The sequence below is a fragment of the Heloderma suspectum genome, chromosome 6 (assembly GCF_057233095.1).
Source record: "Heloderma suspectum isolate Gila_16-S chromosome 6, 16-S_ref, whole genome shotgun sequence".
Taxonomy (NCBI): Eukaryota; Metazoa; Chordata; class Lepidosauria; order Squamata; family Helodermatidae; genus Heloderma; species Heloderma suspectum.
The window spans coordinates 57951815-57973218 of record NC_139463.1 but is presented as its reverse complement, the minus strand read 5'-3'; the positions used below and the strand labels follow the sequence as shown (position 1 = coordinate 57973218).

At 47.2% G+C, this 21404-nt stretch overlaps 1 protein-coding gene across 1 annotated transcript; it reads left to right on the top strand.

Moving 5' to 3' along the window:
* The first annotated feature begins 528 nt into the window (after window positions 1-528).
* LOC146340937 (vomeronasal type-2 receptor 26-like) lies at window positions 529-20359 on the top strand. Its single transcript, XM_084808230.1, has 3 exons — window positions 529-780; window positions 18487-18613; window positions 19347-20359. Exons 1-3 carry the CDS (start codon window positions 562-564, stop codon window positions 20243-20245), a joined length of 1245 nt encoding a protein of 414 aa, XP_084664356.1. The 5' UTR covers window positions 529-561; the 3' UTR covers window positions 20246-20359.
* Window positions 20360-21404: the final 1045 nt, after the last annotated feature.

Sequence of the window (21404 nt, the reverse complement as noted above, 5' to 3'; positions counted from 1 at the left end):
ATCCCAAAGCTTATGGTTGCTGAGGGTGATGAAATGACTGTGTTGATGATCAGAGTGCAAATGGCAGAAGACTCGGAATGAATACGATCAAACACAGGTAGGAATCCACTTGAGATCATGTGGAGGTGATGGTGGAGAAAAAAATCCTACTTCTCTTCCACCTCTGCATCTGCTCAGTGTCGTCCAGTGGCACTCTATCATGTGGTTCATGTAGTGATGTTAGAGAATTCCGCCATGGACTCCAATGAGTCTAAAGAATCCAGAACGAAGCAGTCCCCCCTGCAACCCCACGAAATTTTCCCAGGACAGACCCTACCTGGCGTCAGCCGGTCCGGTCCGTCCACTGCTCCGGTCTGTGGCCATGAATGGCTGCCCCAGTCTGCGGCCGCCATTTGCCTCCCTGCGTTAGCTGTGATAGGCTACATAAGTATTTCCGTAGCCTATCATGGCAAAGAGTAGGGATGCAAATGGCGTCTGCTACGCCATTTGCTTCTCTATTCTTTGCCGTGATAGGCTACATAAATATATACGTAGCCTATCACAGCTAACGCTGGGACGCAAATGGCACCCGCAGACTGGGGCAGCCATTCATGGCCGCAGGGACCCGCTACACCGGACGCCATTTGCGGCCGCAGCCTGGCAGCGGACGGAAGTCTGGCTGCGGGCGGGCCCGGCCGGCGGCTCCATGGACTCACCACGGAATGGAGCCTGACTGGGGAGGATTCCGGGGGGAGGGACGGATCGCCTCCCCCCCCAGCGGATGCCCCCACCCGGAACAGGGTAAGTAATCCGCCCATCCGTACGTTCAGGGCATCTTGGGTGTAGGCCTTGGAACACAACAACTTGACCCCACAAAGGCCTGCTGCGAACAATTTGCCAGACACTTTGCAGCTAAAATAGCTCATATTCATGCTGACCAGGATGCCATCGTTTTGACAGAGTCTGATATGGATGGGGCTGGTGCATCATCTAGTCATGTTATGGATACCTTTCGGCTTGTGCAACCTGAGGATGTGGACAAACTGCTTGGAGGACTGGGTCCTACTACTTGCCCTTGAGATCCTTGCCCATCCTGCCTTGAGAAATCTGCCGGAGCTGGGATGGATATCTGGACCAGCGAGGTAGTCAATGCCTCCTTGAGATGGTGAGGCCACTGCAGCTTTGAAAGAAGCTGTGGTGAGGCCTTTGTTGAAGAAACCGAATTTAGATCCAATGGTTTCAGATAATTATGTGTTAAATTTGCCCTTCTTGGGCAGGGGGCTGGAGGGTGTGTTGGCCTCACAACTCCAAGCCTTTTTGGATGACACTGTTTACCTAGATCCCTTCCACTCAGGATTCAGGCATGGTTATGGGACAGAAACAGCCTTGGTCGCCCTGGTTGATGACTTGCACCGGGGAATGGATGGGGGGAGTGCAACCCTGGTGGTTCTTCTGGACCTCTCAGATGCTTCGCTACCATCGACCATGGTATCCTTCTGAATTGGGCTTGGGAGGCACAGTTTTAAAGTGGTTCCGGTCCGTTCTGGAGGAACAGTCTCAGAAGGTGGTGCTGGGGGACTTCTGATGGCATCTGTAGTGCTGGCAACCTTCATTAAACAACATTACATGCCAGTCGTCAAAGCTAACAACCAATACATCACCTACGTCCTCCTCATCTCCCTCCTGCTCTGCTTCCTCTGTTCTTTTTTATTCATCGGCCGACCTATGAAGGTTACCTGCTTTCTTCAATAAGCTATGTTTGGCACCTTCTTCTCTGTTACTGTTTCTTCTATTTTGGCAAAAAAACTCATGGTGGTTCTGGCCTTCATGGCCATGAAGCCAGGAAACATGGCCAGAAAACTCTTGGGGAGACAATGGATAAACTCCATTGTCCTAACCTGTCTCCTTATCCAAGGTGTTATCTGTAATGTCTGGCTGGTGACCTCTCCCCCATTCCCAAACTTGGACTTCCATTCCCTGAGTAGAGAGATCATAGGGAAATGCAATGAAGGTTCAGTCACCATGTTTTACACTGTCCTGGTCTACATTGGTTTTCTGGCCCTTGTGAGCTTCACAGTGGCTTTCCTAGTGAGGAGCCAAGTTTATTGGCTTCAGCATGCTGGTGTTTTGCAGTGTTTGGGTCTCCTTCGTGCCCACCTACCTGAGCACCCAGGGGAAATCCATGGTGGTCATGGAGATCTTCTCCATCTTGGCCTCTGGAGCTGGTCTCCTGGGTTGCATCTTTCTCTCCAAATGCTACATTATTCTCTTGAGGCCCAATCTCAAGTGCAAAGATCATCTAATAAGGAGAAAGGATCTGTGATTATAACGTATCAGCAAATGGAGGTGGTGAGGAGGAGGGCCAGCAGATGCCACAGCCTCCTTGTTCCCTGGCTCTCTAGCTGACAAGCAAGCAAGTGTGAGCCATGATGAGGAAGAGGAGGAGGAGAAGCCAGTGACAAGAGCAGTGAGAAGGTTGAGTCACTGACGGAGGGGGCCCACTGAGGGTGCCTTGCCCAAGGGCTCTAAAAAACCTGGGGCTGACAATGTGTGTGTGTGTCCTTGCTCAGATCCTTAAGGGTGAGAAGTAAATCTGAATGAGATGCAAGATTCACATTTTGCTCTCAGATGCTCCCAGCATCTTAGAAGCTGTTTGAAAGTGTGAGAGGCTGAGTTTTATTAGACTGGGGGCAGGAGCAGTTTGGGTGTTTAACACTACCCCTCCTACATCATGTCAGGGATTGAACTTGGGGGCTTCCATGTGCAAAGCAGGTCTTCTTTTGGTCCTTTCTCTGAAACTAAAGCAAGATGCCAGTCCTCATGGCTCTGACTAAAGGGCTGCTTCAAACAGAAACCCCAGGAGCTGCCTCTGGTTCAGTATCTAGCAGCAACTCTTCAAGGTGTATCTAACTCTCCCAGGGTCTTCCTCTCCCAGGGTTGCCTGTATATGCCAAGGATTGATCCTAGGACCAGGTACATTCAAAGGACGTGCTCCATTACTGAACTATGGCCACTCCTCTAAAAAACAAAATGTTTCTACTCCTACCAGACCAATCTTGTTCAATGATTTTTATTTTTAAACTGCAGCTTGAGAACTGTAGACATGCAGAAATGTCTGAACCTTTGAAAAGGTTCAAAGCTCAAGCAGTATGTTTAATTGTTCCATGTCAATCACACTCCCATTGCTCTATGATCTGTCATCACATCTTTTCAACCTGAAACTTTAAGAAATGGAAACGCTAAATGATCTGTTTAAAAAGAATGGACCAAACAGCGCCTGATCTGACATCATGTGTTTTTGACCTCCGCTCCTTTTTTCTGTTTCTGTTTGGGTTCATCTTTATTTGCTTTGCTTCTCAGGCAGGCTTCATGGAGTGCTGCTAGGCTGCAGAGTGGCTGCTAGGGTCAACAGCCATGCTCCCCCACCCCTCGGATTGTAATGATTTGAAGGGGACGAATCAGCGAATCGGGAGGGAGGGGTTGCTGCTGGCAGGAGTGGGTGGGGCGCAAGACCAGCACCATATTGGATGGCTCTGGCTCAGGCCAGGTGAGAGAAAGGAAGCATTTTTCTTCTCCCTGCCCCATATCACCTTTCATTTTTTAAGCCCAGCTGAAGGTGGGAATGGGGCTTTTTGGGTGGGGGCTTGGAACACCCTGTATCCCTGCAACAAAGGCGGGGTGGGGTTGTTCTGCTTTCATGTAATCCAAGGGGGTTCCTGTTGGAATGAAGCAGACTAACTGTGTGGGTGAATGAGAGGGCGGGAGGTGGGTTGGAAGACCCCATTTGCTATGTTGTGGGGGGCTTGCAATAATGAAGTGGGAAGAGGTCATATTATTGCGGTGGTCATTGAAGGGAAGCTGGTAATTGGAATGTTGAGACAGGAAGAGGGAGGGAAAAAAGGAATTGCCCCCTGAAAGTTGTTCCAGTCACAAGGATGACGCCCAAACCTATTTTCATCCAGTCATTCTCAGACTGACAGCGCCCGCGGCAGCACAGGCTTTCCACTAGTATTGTTAAGTTGTGAGTGAAGGACGTAGGCTGCCACAGCAGACTGGCTTTTGGAGCATGACTATGTTCTTAACTTCTTGGGAGTTGGAAGAAACCAGAATTTCCTCATTCAGTACAATACTGAAGTTTTCTCCAGAAAATATATCTCACTCACTATTAGAATATGTTTGGCTATTTTGCTTTATCGACCAGTACACCACTGAAAAATTATAATCGTCACTAACTGGAAAACATTATTATGGTATCAGTTTTCATATTTTGTTATGTACTTAAAAGAGTGGTCAATATAGCTCCTGAGGAAAACTATTCTTAGTGTCCAGTTTCCAGGCCCTCCCGCTGAACAATAAAAATAGTCAGAGACTCAGCCTGCAATCCACAGTCTTTTATTGAGCTAACAGTCACTCTTCAAACCATTGGAGTTGGCAAAAGTGTTACAGAGTATGAATGTGACATGTACTGTTGATCAGCATTCATTGTATTTCATGGGAGTGCTATTTCTAATTATCTGTGTACGCTGTAAGTGATCAGTAACAGATGTGATTAGTTCTGTCTGCTCTGTGAGAGAACTGTGGTAATAGAAAGCATTCTTGGAAATGAAGGAAGACTTCTAGAAATGGGTCGGTCAAGTACAGGAACCAGGAAGCTGCTTAGCTTAGCAGGGATAGCTTCATCTAGGAGTTGCTGGTGTCCATGGCAAGCCTAGCTACCCTGAGAGAAATGGTAGTCATGGCAGGGGCATTGTTACAGAAGGCCCACCTGGGCACAGGACCCGGATCATTTGAGCTGTGCCCTGGATCTTCTGAGCTGTCGTAATTGCCTTTTTTTTAACATTGGAAAACAGAAATGGACATAACTTTTTTATCTTGTATGATAAATACATGACACCTGGTAGCCCCGATGTATCTTATTAAACTTGCCTAATTTCAGGCAGTTAGGTCCAGTGGTTTTTGTGCTAGTCACAGGTAGCATGTGCAATTTTCTAGAAAATTTCACTTAGTACATTCTCAGAGTATCTCCATAACTTAGCCCCAGTTTTGAAAACAGACTTATTGGCTGAATCCCGGTGAATTCCTGACACAAATGAAGTTATGGGGAAGAAGATACAATGAGAGCTTGTGCATAACAAGGAGGAGGTAGAGAGGAGTTGCAAGAAACAAGACATCTGTTTTTAAGAGTTGCTGAAGGATGATAGGATGAGGAGGGATGGTTTCATGGAGGGGAATAGAATTGGTAGGGGGAGAATGTAAGTGCTCAGTGGTGATGTTTCCAAAATGCTGAATCGGGTCTGAGTTGAAGTGGGGTTGGGGGTCAGTGCACACTTCTGTATGTATGTAATCTATACACACATGCAAGTACACCACAGGCACATACACACAGAGATATAGTGGAGGTGTGCTTAGACTCGGATATATATCATAGAATAGTCTATAAGAGCATTTAGTCCAACCCCCTGCTCAATGCAGAAATCCAAGTCAGAGCAATGATTGGGAATTATCCCGTGGTACAAAACTGGTACAAAACCGGTCATGTGGTGCTCGAATGTGCTTTTTTCTGCTGCTCCTGAGATGCTTCTGGGCGGAGTCTAGTATTATCAGAGAACCTCCCCCACCAGCCATGTGTTCTGTCATAGAATCACAGAATAGTAGGGTTGGAAGGGGCCTACAAGGCCATCGAGTCCAACCCCCTGCTCAGTGCAGGAACCCAAGTCAGAGCATCCCTGACAGATGGCTGTCCAGCCTCGTCTTGAACGCCTCCAGGGTGGGAAAGCCCACCGCCTCCCTAGGCAATGGGTTCCATTGTCGTATTGCCCTAAAAGTCAGGAAGTTTTTCCAGATGTTCAGCCGGAATTTGGCTTCCTGTAACTTGTGCCCATTATTTCGTGTTCTGTACTCTGGGATGATCAAGAAGAGATCCAGGCCTTCCTCTCTGTGACAACCTTTCAACTCCTTGAAGAGCGCTATCCTATCTCCCCTCAGTCTTCTCTTCTCAAGGCTAAACATGCCCAGTTCTTTCAATCTCTCTTCATAGGGCTTTGTTTCCAGTCCCCTGATCATCTTTGTTGCCCTCCTCTGAACCCTCTCCAGCTTCTCTGCATCCTTCTTCAAGTGTGGTGCCCAGAACTGGACACAGTACTCCAGATGAGACCTAACCAGTGCTGAGTACAGGGGAACTAGTACTTCCCAGGATTTGGAAGCTATACTTGTATTAATGCAGCCCAAAATAGCATTGGCCTTTTTTGCAGCCACATCACATTGTTGGCTCATATTCAGCTTGTGATCCATGACAATTCCAAGATCCTTCGTGCTTGAGCCAAGTATCCCTCCATCTTGTAAATGTGCATTTGGTTTCTTTTTCCTAGGTGCAGAACTTGGCATTTATCCCTGTTGAATGTTTTTCTGTTATTTTCAGCCCAGCGTTCCAGTCTATCAAGATTACTTTGAATTTTGTTTCTGTCATCCAAGGTATTAGCTATCAAACCCAATTTTGTGCCATCTGCAAATCTGATCATCATTAAATAAATTAGTCAGCTTAAAGTGCCTTACATAAGACTTCATAAAATGTGAGGTAATACACACTTCGATTTCCCCTCGGCATTAGGGGTGGACGAAAGTCCCTTACCTGTCGTTGAAGGATGTTCGCGGGGGGGGGAGGCGCTTCGCTGCTTCCCCCATGAACTTCAGGCCAGGGGGGAGGCTTCCCGCCTTGCCCCGGCCGAAATTCAGGCCGGGGAGGAGGCTTCCCGCCTCTCCCGGCCGCGAACGCGAAAGTTTTTTTTTTTTTTTTTTTAAACGCCCCCTGATAGGCTACGTGACTATTCACATAGCCTATCACGGCTAGATCTGCAAAGTCAGCCATGATAGGCTACGTCAATCGTCACGTAGCCTATCACGGGTGACTTTTTTAAAAAAAAAAAGCGCGTACGCTAATGGCGGCCCCCATAGGGAGCCGCCATTCCCATTCCTTATTTGGTCGCTGTAGTCTACGTAAAGATTTACATAGACTACGGCGAAAATAAGGGCAACGCTATTTCTATATATAACGCTATAAGGGCAACGGGAGAAATTCTCCGCCATCCCTACTCGGCATTTAGTGAATAGGAAAATAGTACTAAAACTGTCACTGAGCATGTCTCTGCCATACCCAACTTTCACAGCCATCAATCTGGGCTAACAGACTTCAGAAAAGCTCAAACTCCATCTCAGATTTAGGTTCTAAGATCCACACAAGCCCAAGGCCAGAACCTGACAAGTCAAATTTCTGTGCCCATCTGCCCCACAGGAGCAAACAGTAGGGATGGCGGAGAAATCCGCCATGGACTCCAATGAGTCCGTGAGTCTGTGGCGGAATGGACTACTCCCCCCCAGAGTCCGTGGCAGAACAGACTACTCCCCCCACCACCACCCCGCGAAATTCTCCCCAGATGGATACTTGCTGCTGACCGTTCCGGGTCATTTTGTGTCCCTGCTTTAGCTGCTGGCCATCTGCGTCCCTACTTTAGCTACTCTTTGCTGTGATAGGCTATGTAAATATTTCTGTAGCCTATCATGGCTAAAGCAGGGACGCAAATTGTGTCCGCTACGCCAGATGCCATTTGTGTCCGCAGACCGGCAGTGGAGTGAAGCAGGCCAGGGACTCACCGCAGAGTGAAGCAGGCCAGGGAAGGTTACGGGGGGAGGGACAGATTGCCTCCCCCCCCCGCCCAGATGCCCCAAACCAGATGGGCGAGTGGGGTTTGTAGACCCCTAGCAAACAGTGGCACAAACTTTTTTCTTAATTCCCTCCATGGAGCAAAGGGACTCAGTGTTCTGGGACTGTGGTCCCTTTTGCTACCCTGGAATTGTGAAAATGACAGTAATTCCTGAAGAATCTCCTGTGGATGTCCATCCAGCGAGTCAATAACAATGAAATCCAAGAGAAAATGTGCATAATATAAAAACACTCTGAGCCTTTCCATGTGGGGCTGGGGTGGCGTCTGATCACTTTCTGGTCATTGCTTGCTAGGATCTAATTCCCCTGTTAGTGTCTATGAAGTCCAGTATTTTTCAGGTTGTCTTTGTCTCTGAACTAGAAGGGAAGGTCTCTCTGTGCCACTGATGATTTGGCTGCTGCTGGTATTTTGGATTGTTCCTCAAGCCACCCAGAGGATGCTGAGGACCACTTGCCTCTTGACCAGGCCTATTGAACTGCAAGCCTATAACAGCCCAGGAGACCTCATTGTCGGTGGGAATTTACCGCTTGGCATGCATCATTATAAAGAGACACAAGATTTTCATAGTTTAACCCCACCAAAGTTCTTCACTGTTAATTTGTAAGTATCCACAAGGGGTCTGGGGTAGATGTTTGCCTGCTTTGCTTTTAGACTAGAGGGGTACTTCCAGGTGTCTCATGATTTGGCATCAATGTAATGAGAACTAGAGACTTGAGAGTTCTTCTCCGGCTTCATAGCAACATAGTCAGCTCCTTATACTGAGTCAGCCTGAGTCATATTGCGTCCTCTGTGGGCAGCTGGTTGGGCACTGTGCAAACAGAATGCTGGACTAGATGGACCCTTGGCCTGATCCAGTATGGCTCTTCTTATGTTCTTATGTAGAGCGTTGGTCCATCTAGCCCAGTATTGTCAACACTGACTGGCAGCAGCGGTTCTCCAGGGTTTCAGCCATGAGGTTTTCCTGCCTTATTTGGAGAAACCGAGGATTGAAACTGGGACCTTCCGCATGCAAAGGATGTGCTCTGTCACACTGAGCTATGGTCCCATTCTGAGCCAGAGCTTCATTCCTCCCCCCTCTCTGGCACGATTGATGGTGCTATGGTAATGTCACAGGAACCCTAAGAACTATAATTTCCAGAGACTGAGGGAGCCAAGCCCTGCTGCTGCTTCTCCTGCTGCAAGGTGAGATGTTTGGAGAGATGTGTGTGTGTGTGTGTGTGTGTGTGTGTGTGTGTAAGGCAGGGAATGGGAACTCGGAGGCAGGGATTTTGGGACTCAACCAAGAAGTTGGGAGGATACTTCATATGGTATCCCCACCCTACCCCCACCCCAAAGTCACTGGATTATGGTCTACTTGTAATGGAGTTTGAAATTTTAAAAAATCAGATTTTTAATCCAAAAGTTGGCTTTGCAGAGTCCTCTTCTGAACTGAGCTGGGCACAGTGGGTACCTGGCCAGAGTTTGGCATCATATATCGCTAACTGAGAGAATAACTTATCTTTTTCAAGAGGCTGTTTGCTGCAAAAAGCATAGGCAGAGCTAAGCAATAATTTAGTTTCATGTTAGGAATTTCAGAATAACTAAGAAATGCTGACCCATCTACCCCCCCCCCCCCGGACATCATCTAAGACTATGGGTGGGGAAGGTCGATTTCTGGGTGATCTGAAGTAGAGGAGCAAACATTTCTGAGTCCCAATTGTGCAATAACAGCAGCAACAAATGTCTTCCTCCCACCTTATATTGTACTGCTAAAATGGAGAGACCTTGGTAGGGATGGGGGAGAATTTCTCCCCGAAACTTCGGGGGCCGAGTGCCAATGCATTTGGTCCTCCGAAGGTTGTTCGGGGAGAAATTCTCCACCCCCCCGCCCCCCCCGGGATGGGACTTACCTTTCACGAATGTCCCTCCCGGAGGCGGGTCCCGGCAGCGGTTCGGCAGGTCTTGGTCAGGGGCGGGGGCGGCAGCCGGTCTTTTGACCGGCTGCCGCCGCCGCCATTACAAGAAAAGTAAAAAAAAAAAAAAAACCTCCCCTGTGATAGCGTTGCCCTTATTTTCGCCGTAGTCTACGTAAATCTTTATGTAGACTACAGCGACCAAATAAGGAACGGGAATGGCAGCTCCCTATGGGGGCTGCCATTATCCGTACGCACTTTTTTTTTTTTTTTGATAGGCTACGTGACGATTGACGTAGACTATCATGGCTGACTTTGCAAATCTAGCCGTGATAGGCTACGTTAATCATCACGTAGCCTATCAGGGGGCATTTTTTTTTTCTTTTATTGCAATGGCGGCGGCGGCAGCTGGTCAAAAGACCGGCTGCCGCTCCTGCCCCGCTCGAACACCCGCCGAACCGCCGGCCGGACCCGCCGCCGGGAGGGACATTCGGCGAAGGTAAGTCCCGTCCCGGGGGGGGTGCGGGGGCGGGGGGGTTCAGAGGATTTCTCCCCGAAACTTGTTCGGGGGGCCGAACATGTTGGCGCTCGGCCCCCCGAAGTTTCGGGGAGAAATTCTCCACCCTCCCTAGAATTGACTACCCTTTCAGCTCAGTCCTATGCATGTTTTGTCATTTGTGTTTGGGGTTTCTATGTTTTTTACATGAACCACTGTTGGGAGCTTGCTTGCAATGAATTGTTTTGCTTCAGTGGTGAGGGAAAGGCACTCGATACATGCTCAGAGTTTCTCCATAATTTAGCCCTAGTTTTGAAAACAGACTTATTGGCTGAATCCTGCTGAAGTCTTGGCACAAATGAAGTTATGGGGAGGTAGATACAATGAGCCGCAAGCATGACATGAGTGCAGTAGCACCTTCCCACCCATGTTCCCTTGCTGCTAACATTGGTGAAATGTAAATCAATTCTAGTAATTCTAAATTTCCATAAACGTATATCCTTCAGGAACTTTGCAGGTTTCTTGACTGCGGGACACCTCTAATGACCTGTGTATTTTCATACAGACTTACTTAAAACCTATTGGGGAAGGCGTGAATGGAAGGGAAAGCAAATCCCAAAGCAAATCCTTCCCTGAAATTGGGGAACTCCCCTTCCACATGATCTGCTTCACCTATCCCTCTGAAACATTGCTGGTTTCCTACGTAGGGACACCTCTAAGATGTCTGTAATTTTCAGAACAATGATTCGCCAAGAACATAGAGAGATAGGTATGTCCTCTTTTGGAGACCTCAAAATGTCAAGGCCATCATTGCACAAAAAATCTTGTGGCTATCATTCTGAAATTTGGCAAACATGATCTCCTCTGATGGGGCACTGAATCCTAAAATGTTTATCTAATTCCTCCAAGGAATAAAAATGTTATTGGGAGTTCTCTTTAAATGGAAATCAAACTATACCCTGCACCTATTCTTCTGACACTGGGCAGCTGTAATCCTCTTCTAGGGGGCTACTATGCCTGAAATTATCATCCAGTTCTGACCAAGAGAAAAAAAAACATGCAGGTTATTTTTCTAATTTCCCATTGGTAGTCAACAGGAAGCATAAAGACTCTTTTTTCCAATCCATGACTTAGGGTTGGTGCTGAGCTGAAGTGGTCTGACTATAAATTGGCCTGAGCAGAAGCCAAGGTTGGCTTCTGGTTCACCAAGGTTCACCAAGGTTGGCTGTAGAATCCCTGTCCAAATGTCTGGAGACAGTGAGTGGCTGGATGGGGAGAAATAAGTAGGGATGGCGGAGAATTTCTCCCCGAAACTTCGGGGGGCCGAGCGCCAACGTGTTCGGCCCCCCGAACAAGTTTTGGGGAGAAATCCTCCGCCCCCCCGCCCCCCGCCCCCCCCGGGACGGGACTTACCTTCCCTGAATGTCCCTCCCGGCGGCGGGTCCGGCTGGTGGTTCGTCCGGTGTTCGAGCGGGGCGGGACCGGCTGCCGCCCCCGCCATTGCAATGAAAGAAAAAAAAAAAACTGTCCCCTGATAGGCTACGTGACGATTCACGTAGCCTATCACGGCTAGATTTGCAAAGTCAGCCGTGATAGGCTACGTGAATCGTCACGTAGCCTATCACGGGTGACTTTAAAAAAAAAAAGCGCGTACGCGAATGGCGGCCCCCATAGGGAGCTGCCATTCCCGTTCCTTATTTGGTCACTGTAGTCTACGTCAATCTTTACGTAGACTACGGCGAAAATAAGGGCAACGCTATTTGCGTTGCCCTTATTTTCGCCGTACTCTACGTAAACATTGACGTAGACTACAGCAACTAAATAAGGAACGCGAATGGCGGCTCCCTATGGGGGCCGCCATTCGCGTACGCGCTTTTTTTTTTTTTTTAAGTCACCCGTGATAGGCTACGTGACGATTCACATAGCCTATCATGGCTGACTTTGCAGATCTAGCCGTGATAGGCTACGTGAATCGTCACGTAGCCTATCAGGGGACTTTTTTTTTTTTTTTTTTTACTTTCGTGTTCGCGGCCGGGCGAGGCGGGAAGCCTCCTCCCCAGCCTGAATTTCGGCCGGGCGAGGCGGGAAGCCTCCCCCCCCGGCCTGAATTTCGGCCGGGCGAGGCGGGAAGCCTCCCCCCCTGGCCTGAACTTCGCGGGGGGAGCAGTGAAGCGCTCCCCCCCACCGCGAAAAAGCTGCGAGAAAAGGTAAGTGACTTTCGTTCACCCCTAGAAATAAGCTGAAGCTGAACCCTGACAAGACCGAGGTACTTTTGGTGGGAGACAAGAGGAGGCTGGGAGATGTTGGCCTGGTGTTGAATGGGGTACAGCTACCCTTGAAAGACCAGGTCCGCAGCCCGGGGGTCATTTTGGACTCCCAGCTGTCCATGGAGACTCAGGTGTCAGCTGTGAGCCGGACAGCGCTGTATCAACTCCATCTGATACGGCGGCTGCGCCCCTTCCTTCCCGACCATCTGCTCCCATCGGTAGTACATGCCCTGGTCTCCTCTCATTTAGACTACTGTAATGCGCTCTACGTGGGGTTACCCTTGTAACGGTTCGGAAACTGCAGCTGGTACAGAACGTGGCGGCTCGCCTGATTAAAGGCAGCCGCTGGTGAGATCACATCACTCCAGTGCTGAAGGAGTTGCACTGGTTACCAGTTGTTTTCCAGGCCAAATTCAAGGTGTTGGTTTTGACCTTTAAAACCCTATATGGTTCCGGCCCAGTCTATCTTAAGGAGCACCTCCAGCAGCACCAGACAGGCCGCTTAACAAGATCAGCCTCGGATGGCCTTCTCTCTGTCCCATCAGCCAGGACAGCTAGACTGGTGGGGACGAGGGAGAGGGCCTTTTCTGTGGTGGCCCCCACTCTGTGGAACTCCCTCCCTAGGGAACTCCATCATGCCCCCTCTTTAATGAGCTTCCGTCATGCATTAAAAACGTGGTTGTTCAGGCAGGCATTTGGGGTGGGTTAGGGTATTTTAGAAAATGTTTTTATTGTAGAATTTTATTGTTTTAAACTGTTTTATTGTATCTTGTACATCGCCCAGAGTGGCTGGGTGACCAGCCAGATGGGCGATTAATAAATTTAATAATAATAATAATAATAATAATAATAAATAAGCAGGATGTTTCCCAAAATGCTGAATCGGGGTCTGAGTTGAAGTGGGGTGGGGGGTCAGTGCACACTTCTGTATGTATGTAATCTACGCACACACACACACACACACAAGTACACCACATGAACACACCACACACGCACACGCACACACTCATACACAGAGAAAGATATTAGAGGTGTGCTTAGATTCGTAAGTAGGTAGGTAGGTAGGTAGGTAGGTAGATAGATGATAGATAGATAGATAGATAGATAGATAGATAGATAGATAGATAGATAGATATGCAAATGTGTGTTATGGGCCTGTGCCCAGGATCTTTTAAGAAGCTAGCTACGCCCCTGAGTAATGGTATGGCCAGGTCTGAAGCTTAGAATGTGGTCACCAACATAAAGAGGTATAAAAAGCAAGGGTTTGATCTGATTGCCCAGAGAGAACCTGGGAGAATGAGAAGCCTACCAAATATGACTACCTAATATCTGCAGACCATGCTTGCCAGATAGATAACTACAAGATCTCATTGGTGACTTGCTGTGTTGGTTGAGAGGAATGGAACTTTAATTTTACTGAGAAATATGCATGCCACAATTTCTATTATGCTTCTAATCTTCCTAATTGCATTGCATGTAATAATATGTTTTGCTTATTTCATCATTACAAAGTTTTGTGATTCCATCATTCTGTTTGAGCAATAAATGTATATTTTGTAGGGATGTACGAAAGTCACTTACCTTTTCGTGGATGTGATTTGTGGTGTGTGGGGGGGGAGGCGCGTCGTCCCTCTCCCTGGAATCCTCGATGGGGGGGGAGGCGATCCGGTCCTCCCCCCCAGAATCCTGCCCAGCCGGCTCTGCTCTGCGGCGGCTCTGCAGAGCAGCCGGCCGGGGCCGTCCACAGCCGGAGTTCCAGCCACGGATGGGGTGCTGCGGACACAAATGGCGGCTGCTGTAGCGGCTGCCATTTGTGTCCAGTCAGGCTGCCGTGATAGATTACATAAGTATTTACGTAGCCTATTATGGCAAGCAAAAAAAAAAAAAGCCTGCATACGCAAATGGCGGCAGCTATGACGGCTGCCATTTGCATTCCCTATTTTTCGCTGTTTTATCCTATGTAAATATTTACGTAGGCTATTACGGCGCAAAAAAAGGGGAACGCAAATAGCGTAGTGGGTGCTATTTGCGTTCTCTTTTTTTCACCGTTTTATCCTATGTAAATATTTACGTAGGATAAAATGGCGAAAAATAGGGAATGCAAATGGCGGCTGCCGTAGCCGCTGCCATTTGCATACGCGGGGTTTTGGGGGGCGTTGCTTGCCATGATAGGGGTTTTTTGCTTGCTGTGATATCATTGCAGGATGATATTCAAGCACTACCAGCAAGTCCTGGCCTTGGCGTTCGCCATCAAGGAGATCAACAAGGATCCAATTCTCCTACCCAACCACACCCTTGGCTTTCACATCTATGACCACAGCAACATTGCAAGATCCACCTACTTTAACAGTCTGTGTCTCCTCTCCACACGGGGGCAAATGTTCCCTAATTATAAATGTGACAGGAAGTATAAACTGCTCTCTGTTATTGGGGGTCTTGACTCCAAATCCTCAAGAGAGATTACATCCTTAATGGGCATCTTCAAGATCCCACAGGTAAGGGGATTCATGTGGGTACAGACATGGGGGACCTGCAGAACTCAGGAACTGTAAGATGGACAGGCCAGTCTTTGAAAACAGATTTTCCCATGCAGTGGGTGTGTTGCTTTGATTCCAGATAGCAGGAGTCATGGGCCTTCTGACCATGGATAACCTGCCCTGCAAAACCTTTGTTAGTAGCCAGGAATCTCAGGTGGCTATTGCATGACAATTCACAGCCAGCAACGGGTCAGTTCTGTATTAAAAGGTTTTGCACTGGGAGAAATAACAAAGAGTCTTGCAACACCTTAAAGGCTCATGAATGAGAAAGGTGTCAGAAGTCTTCTTATTCTTGCTGCAATCAGTTAACAGAGCTACCCCTCTGGTGATTGGGGGAACACAAACCCCACAACAATCTAACATTTGTCAGTGTTTCATGTATTGGAGCACATTCCCATATGACTTGAATTCCTTCATTGACTTGGATTCCTGCATTGAGCAGGAGGTTGGACTCGATGGCCTTGTAGGCCCTTCCAACCCTACTATTCTATGATTCTATGAAAGAGTTTATGTTTCAGCCACGCACCTTAGGATGAAAACAAAAAGTGTTTGCAGTGGAGGAACTTAAGGGGCAATGGCTAGAAGCTGTGTCAGTGTTACCTCCATGGCAGCTCTGACCTTTGGCGTGAAATCCACACTAGTGAGGAACCTCAATGACATCATAGAGTTGTATTTTATATTTAGAGATGTTTTAAATGGCTGTCTTCCTTCTGGATAGCACTTCATGAATCTGAAGTCAGCTGTAGTAGTCCATGGAAAATTATGCCATTTAAAATGTGTCAGTCTTTAAACTGCCAGAAAACCTCTCTGCAACAGGCTAACAGGAAATTCCTTCCTTCAGCTCTGTTATGGTTTGTTCAACCATGTTCAGGAAGAGAAAACAGAATTTCGTTCCTTCTACCGGATTGATGCTGATGACATTGCTCAATATATGGCCTTGGTATGGCTGCTCCTGCATTTCCACTGGAACTGGATTGGGCTGATTGCCTCAACTGATGAGAGAGGGGAAAGGTTCATCCAGACACTGACACCAATGCTCAAGCAGAATGACATCTGTGTGGCCTTCACTGAAATGTTCAAGCTAACAAATCATCTCCTAATACATCAAGCACTAGCTGGCTCTATTCCTAGTTCTTGGTTTGAACCCCAAGTGATTATTGTCTTTGGGGACACCAGTGTTATGAACATATTAACTGTCTTCTTGGATGTTAATGAAGAAAAGACCAAGACCCCATTTAGAAAGGTTTGGATCCTGACAGCCCACTGGGAAAGTGCTGCTAAGGGACTAAATTTAGACATGGCCAAGCTCTTCCATGGTGCTTTGCACTTCAGGGTCCAGAGAAGGGATGTGCCAGGATTTAAGTATTTTCTCTGGGCTTTAGATCCACTCCAGCCACAAGGAGATCCATTTCTCAATAAGTGGTGGGAATGGGCATTTGAGTGTCACTTTCTGAAATCAGGCCAAACGTCTCCAATGGGATGGAGAAACTGTACTGGGAAGGAGGAGGTACAGGACCTGTCGGGCCACAAGTTTGAAATCACCATGTCCAGACACAGCTACAGCATCTACAATGCTGTCTATTCCTTGGCACATGCGCTACAAGCTGTGTCCTCATCTGGATCCAAACATAGAATGATGGGGGCAGGCAAGAGGCTTCTGAATATTCACCCATGGCAGGTAACATCTTCCTTCAGATTTGGCCACCTTACAGAAGTGCCTTGGTGTTTTATCAGTGCTCTGATCCTGGAAGAAAAGGGTCACCCTGGATAAGTGATTAAAAAGTAGTGGAGACTTACAGCGCTTCAGTGATATTATGTATTTAAAATACATTGTGGATATTGAGAAGGGAGGAATCAAGCAAACCCCAAACACTTAGTAGTAGCCCCAAACATAAGTTCTAGTGTATACAGCAGTATTCGTCTCCCCTCACCAAGCTGCCAAAGCGAAAGCAGGCCGCCCCCACCGCCACATCTTCCTTCTTGCCACGCCCTTACCTTAGACAGTCCTCACCTTGTTTTACCCACAAGCCCTTGCCATACTTACAGCAGCTATCCTACCCTAAACACAGAAAAGCTTTTTAATGTGCACATTTTAATGTGCTTCCCTCTGCAGTCCTCGAAGGCCACTATTAGAGAATCCCATTTCAAAATCGGGAATGTGTCTGCGGAGATGGAAGTATCGAAACCGTAGCCGATGAGCTGTTATTTTGCTCTTTGTATAGAAATGCCTGTGAAGAGTTAATTACCCCCTTATTACTGCCCTATCCAGGGCACCCAGCTGATTATTACGTGAACCTCCTTTTTGAGGACCGTGATAGATTGGTTACAGCAAAAATGGCGAATTTTTAGTAATTGCTATCAAAGTGGGCGCAGCAAGGCCACTTGAGCTTTAATTATATAATGTTAGTTTTAATTGTATTAAATGTTTTATTTGCTTAGTCAATTTGTCAACAATAGATTTTTATGGGTATTAGACAGTATTACTGTTTTTTCTGCTTAATTATGCATCTTTGTATGAACATTGTTACAAATCGCAGCGGCCATCGGCTTGGCGCAAATTTGAATCAAATTTGATTTGATTTGTCTGGTTTGATTTGTCCTTCATGCCATCTAGCTAAAGACCCCCATATCAGTCTATTTCCTGCTCCAAACAAATTCCCTCCTTCTCCCAGTCAAAGATACAAAGGTGAACTAGAACAAGTAGACATCAGCCACAAAAAGCCACAGTGCAAGCATATGAAACCAGTTAGTTCCCAATGAAGACACATCTGAAGTATTGAAAAGGGAGTACAGAAAAAAAGGAAGTATCCCTACTTGATGCCCATTATGTTAGAAGACACCAGAACTCATTAACAATTAACCCATTTCTAAGTGTCTCTTCCATTACAGATCCTTGCTGCTTTGAGGAACGTTCATTTTAACAACAGTGCTGGGGATGAAGTCTCTTTCTATAAAAAGGGGGAGAGATATGACATTGTGAACTGGATTTTCATCCCAAATATATCTTTTGCTCACATGAAAGTTGGATATACAGACCCGGAAGCTCCCCCAGGCCAAGACTTCACTATTCAGTCTGATGCTACTGCGTGGGCCACAGAGGTGGGGTTGAAGTGAATGTCACTGGAGTACTAAAGAACGTTGCAGTTCTATCTCTTGTGAACAGAACGTGCCATTCTAGATGAGTCCAAAGGCCTATTCAGTCCAGGGAGGGAACGTTGATCAATGAGAAAAAATAGTCTTTACATGCAGTATTTGCAGTCCACAGCATCTCTAGGTAGGGCAGCAAAAAGTCCCCTTCGTGAAACCCCAGAGAGCTGCTGCCAGTCTGCACAGTCAATACTGGGCTAGGTTGACCAAGGATCTGACTTGGTAGAAGGCAGCTTCCAATGCTTGTGTTTGTGTCTGAGAATATATTTTATATAAGCGTCTAGTCTGATGGTTCTAAGTAACCTGCCAACATCAAGAAAAGATTTGGCCTCTCAAAATTGGTGATCCTATACGTCCTGTAATGGGAAACACTGTTGATGAATTCCAAGTCCTTTTTAGTGCAATAGCCATCACATGTAAAACCTCAACTATTTCTCTCTTTCCATTTAGAAGCAACCCTTTGCGAGGTGTGTGGAGAGGTGCTCTCCAGGGCACTGGAGAAAAGTTCCAGAGGGGAAGCTCATTTGCTGCTACAGATGTGACCGTTGTCCCGAAGGGAGATTTTCTAACTGGACAGGTAGCTCAGATGTTGAAAGCTATAAAAAAGGACAGAGCCTAATGGGCTCAGAGTGGAGTGGGACCAAGGGGATGATCATAGACAAGGAGAAGAGCCAGCCTTTTAACCTATGAATATTTTCTTCATAAATGCCATTGTGGATTGCATGGCTCTGTGCTTAACTGCTTTGTAAAATATTCACACTTTTCTGAAGACATTTTCTGTTTAAAAAATAAAACAACTCTCAGTACATTATTAATACTTGCAAGTACAGAATCTGTAGCCCTTTTTCACTCTAGTGATTTTTGTCACCTATTCCCATCCTCTACACCAAACAACTCCTTAGAGAACAGTCCATCATCTAAACAAAATGACAGATAGTTATTAATCATTTGTTTTTCCCATTTAGAATGCACTGCAGGTGTCAGACAGTGGTTACACTCTTACAGCTACCAGCTTTTAATTTCTAGTTACATAATTTGGGTTTTTCTTCCTTGCAGATTATGGAACATGAGGCTGCTATGGGGGGAATCATATGGAGGTGAAGAAAAGGCATTTTGTACCTTTTCTGATTCTGATTTTATGACATTTGGTGCTGAAGCTCAAAGAGAAAATAATAAAAGGGGAGTTGTACCCTGAGGTGTATAGTAAGCTAGGAATGGATATTTCCATCTCCTTTGTTGGCTGAACTGTCCCCATATAAAGAACATCTATGCCATGTTTGAGAAACTTCAGTCGCTTTTGATTCTTCCAGATGCAGATCACTGTGAATCCTGCCCCGAAGATCAGCATCCAAATAGGAACCAAGACCAGTGCATTCCCAAGAAGATCCACTTCCTTTCCTATCAAGAGACACTGGGCTTTCTTTTAGTTTCTCTAGCTCTTTTCCTCTTTCTGATCACATCTGTAGTGCTGGTAATCTTCATTAGACATGGTGACACACCAATTGTAAAAGCAAACAACCGAGACCTCACTTACATCCTCCTCATCTCCCTCCTGCTCTGCTTCCTCTGCTCCTTCCTGTTCATCGGTCAACCCACAATTGTCACTTGTCTTCTCAGACAACCTGCTTTTGGCATCATCTTCTCTGTTGCTGTTTCTGCTGTTCTGGCAAAAACCATCATGGTGATTCTGGCCTTCATGGCAACCAAACCAGGAAACATGGCAAGAAAACTTTTGGGCAGACAATTGTCAAACTGCATTGTCCTGGCCTGTCCCCTCATCCAAGGTGTAATCTGTGCTGTCTGGCTAGTGACCTCTCCCCCGTTTCCAAACATGGACTTCTATTCCCTGGCTGGAGAGATCATACTGAAATGTAATGAAGGCTCAGTCACGATGTTTTACATTGTCTTGGGCTACATGGCTTTCCTGTCCTTCATTAGCTTCATGGTGGCTTTCCTTGCAAGGAAATTACCTGACAGCTTTAATGAAGCCAAGGTTATCACTTTCAGCATGCTGGTGTTTTGCAGTGTTTGGGTCTCCTTTGTGCCCACTTATGTGAGCACCAAGGGGAAGTCCATGGTGGCTGTGGAGATCTTCTCCATCTTGGCCTCTGGAGCTGGTCTCCTCAGTTGCATCTTTCTCCCCAAATGCTACATTATTGTGCTGAGACCCGCTCTCAATTGCAGAGATCATCTAATAAGGAAAAAATAATCTGTGAATCTTATGTTTGGGGGAATTCCTTCATAATTCATTTTCCAGCCAGTCAATCATAAGTGAAGGTGATCCTGTCTGTTTTATTTAAAATAAAACTAACCAATCAAATCCATTATTATTTTCCTTCTTTTTCCTTCTTTTCCCCCCTGGTGTATTTACTTTAGGCTAGGGGTGTACAAAACCCCGCTTACCTGGCTCCGCCAGGTTCCGCAGGTGGGGGGAGGTGATCTGTTCCTCTACCTGGAATCCTCGATGGGGGGGGAGGCAATCCGTTCCTCCCCTCCGGAATCCTGCCCAGCTGGCTTCGCTCTGTGGTCAGGCTGCGGAGCCGCCGGCTGGGCCAACCCGCAGCAAGGCCTCCAACCGCTGCCTGGCTGGCGCGGACGCAAATGGCATACTGTGTAGGGGACGCCATTTGCATCCCTACACCAGCCTGTGATAGGCTACATAAATGTTTACGTAGCCTATCATGAAAAAAAACAGGGAACGCAAATGGTGGCTACGGCGGATGCAGCTGCCATTCGCTATGCAGCACAGATGACAGCTGGTATGTGCTCTGTTCCGGCCCCATTTCGTGGGGTGGCTTCGTTCCGCCATGGATTTCAGGGGGCCGAATGCACTGGCATTTGGCCTCACCGAGATCTGTGGCAGAATTCTCCACCATGCCTACTTTAGGCAGAGTTCTAAAAATCTAGAGAGGGACATCTTGTGTACTCCTCTCAAGTGTGTATTGAATAGAGATGTACGAAAGTCACTTACCTTTCGCGGATTATGTTGATGGAGGGGGATTCATTCCGTCCCTCCCCCCAGAATCCTCGCTGGGGGGGAGGCGCTCCATTCCACCCCCCCGGAATCCTCCGTGGATGGCTGTGCTCCGCGGCAGCTCTGCGGAGCAGCCGGCCAGGCCCAGCCAGGCCAGAGCCGTCCGCAGCCAGATTTCTGGCTGCGGAGGGCTCTGGGTAAAAAAAAAAACCGCATACACAAATCTTTACGTAGCCTATCATGGCTGGGTGGGTTAAAACAAAAACAAAAACTGCATACGCAAATAGTGGCGGCTATGGCCACCGCCATTTGCGTTCCTTATTTTTGCCCTCTTAATCTACGTAAATATTTACATAGACTATGACGGTGAAAATAAAGGGGAACACAAATAGCG

Excerpts from the sequence above, each read along its gene's own strand:
- LOC146340937 (XM_084808230.1), top strand. The coding sequence starts at position 562 with ATGGCACCCGCAGACTGGGGCAGCCATTCATGGCCGCAGGGACCCGCT. Across the intron at positions 781-18,486 it reads ATGCCCCCACCCGGAACAGG|AAGCAACCCTTTGCGAGGTG; the intron begins GTAAGTAATCCG and ends CTTTCCATTTAG. Across the intron at positions 18,614-19,346 it reads GAGATTTTCTAACTGGACAG|ATGCAGATCACTGTGAATCC; the intron begins GTAGCTCAGATG and ends TGATTCTTCCAG.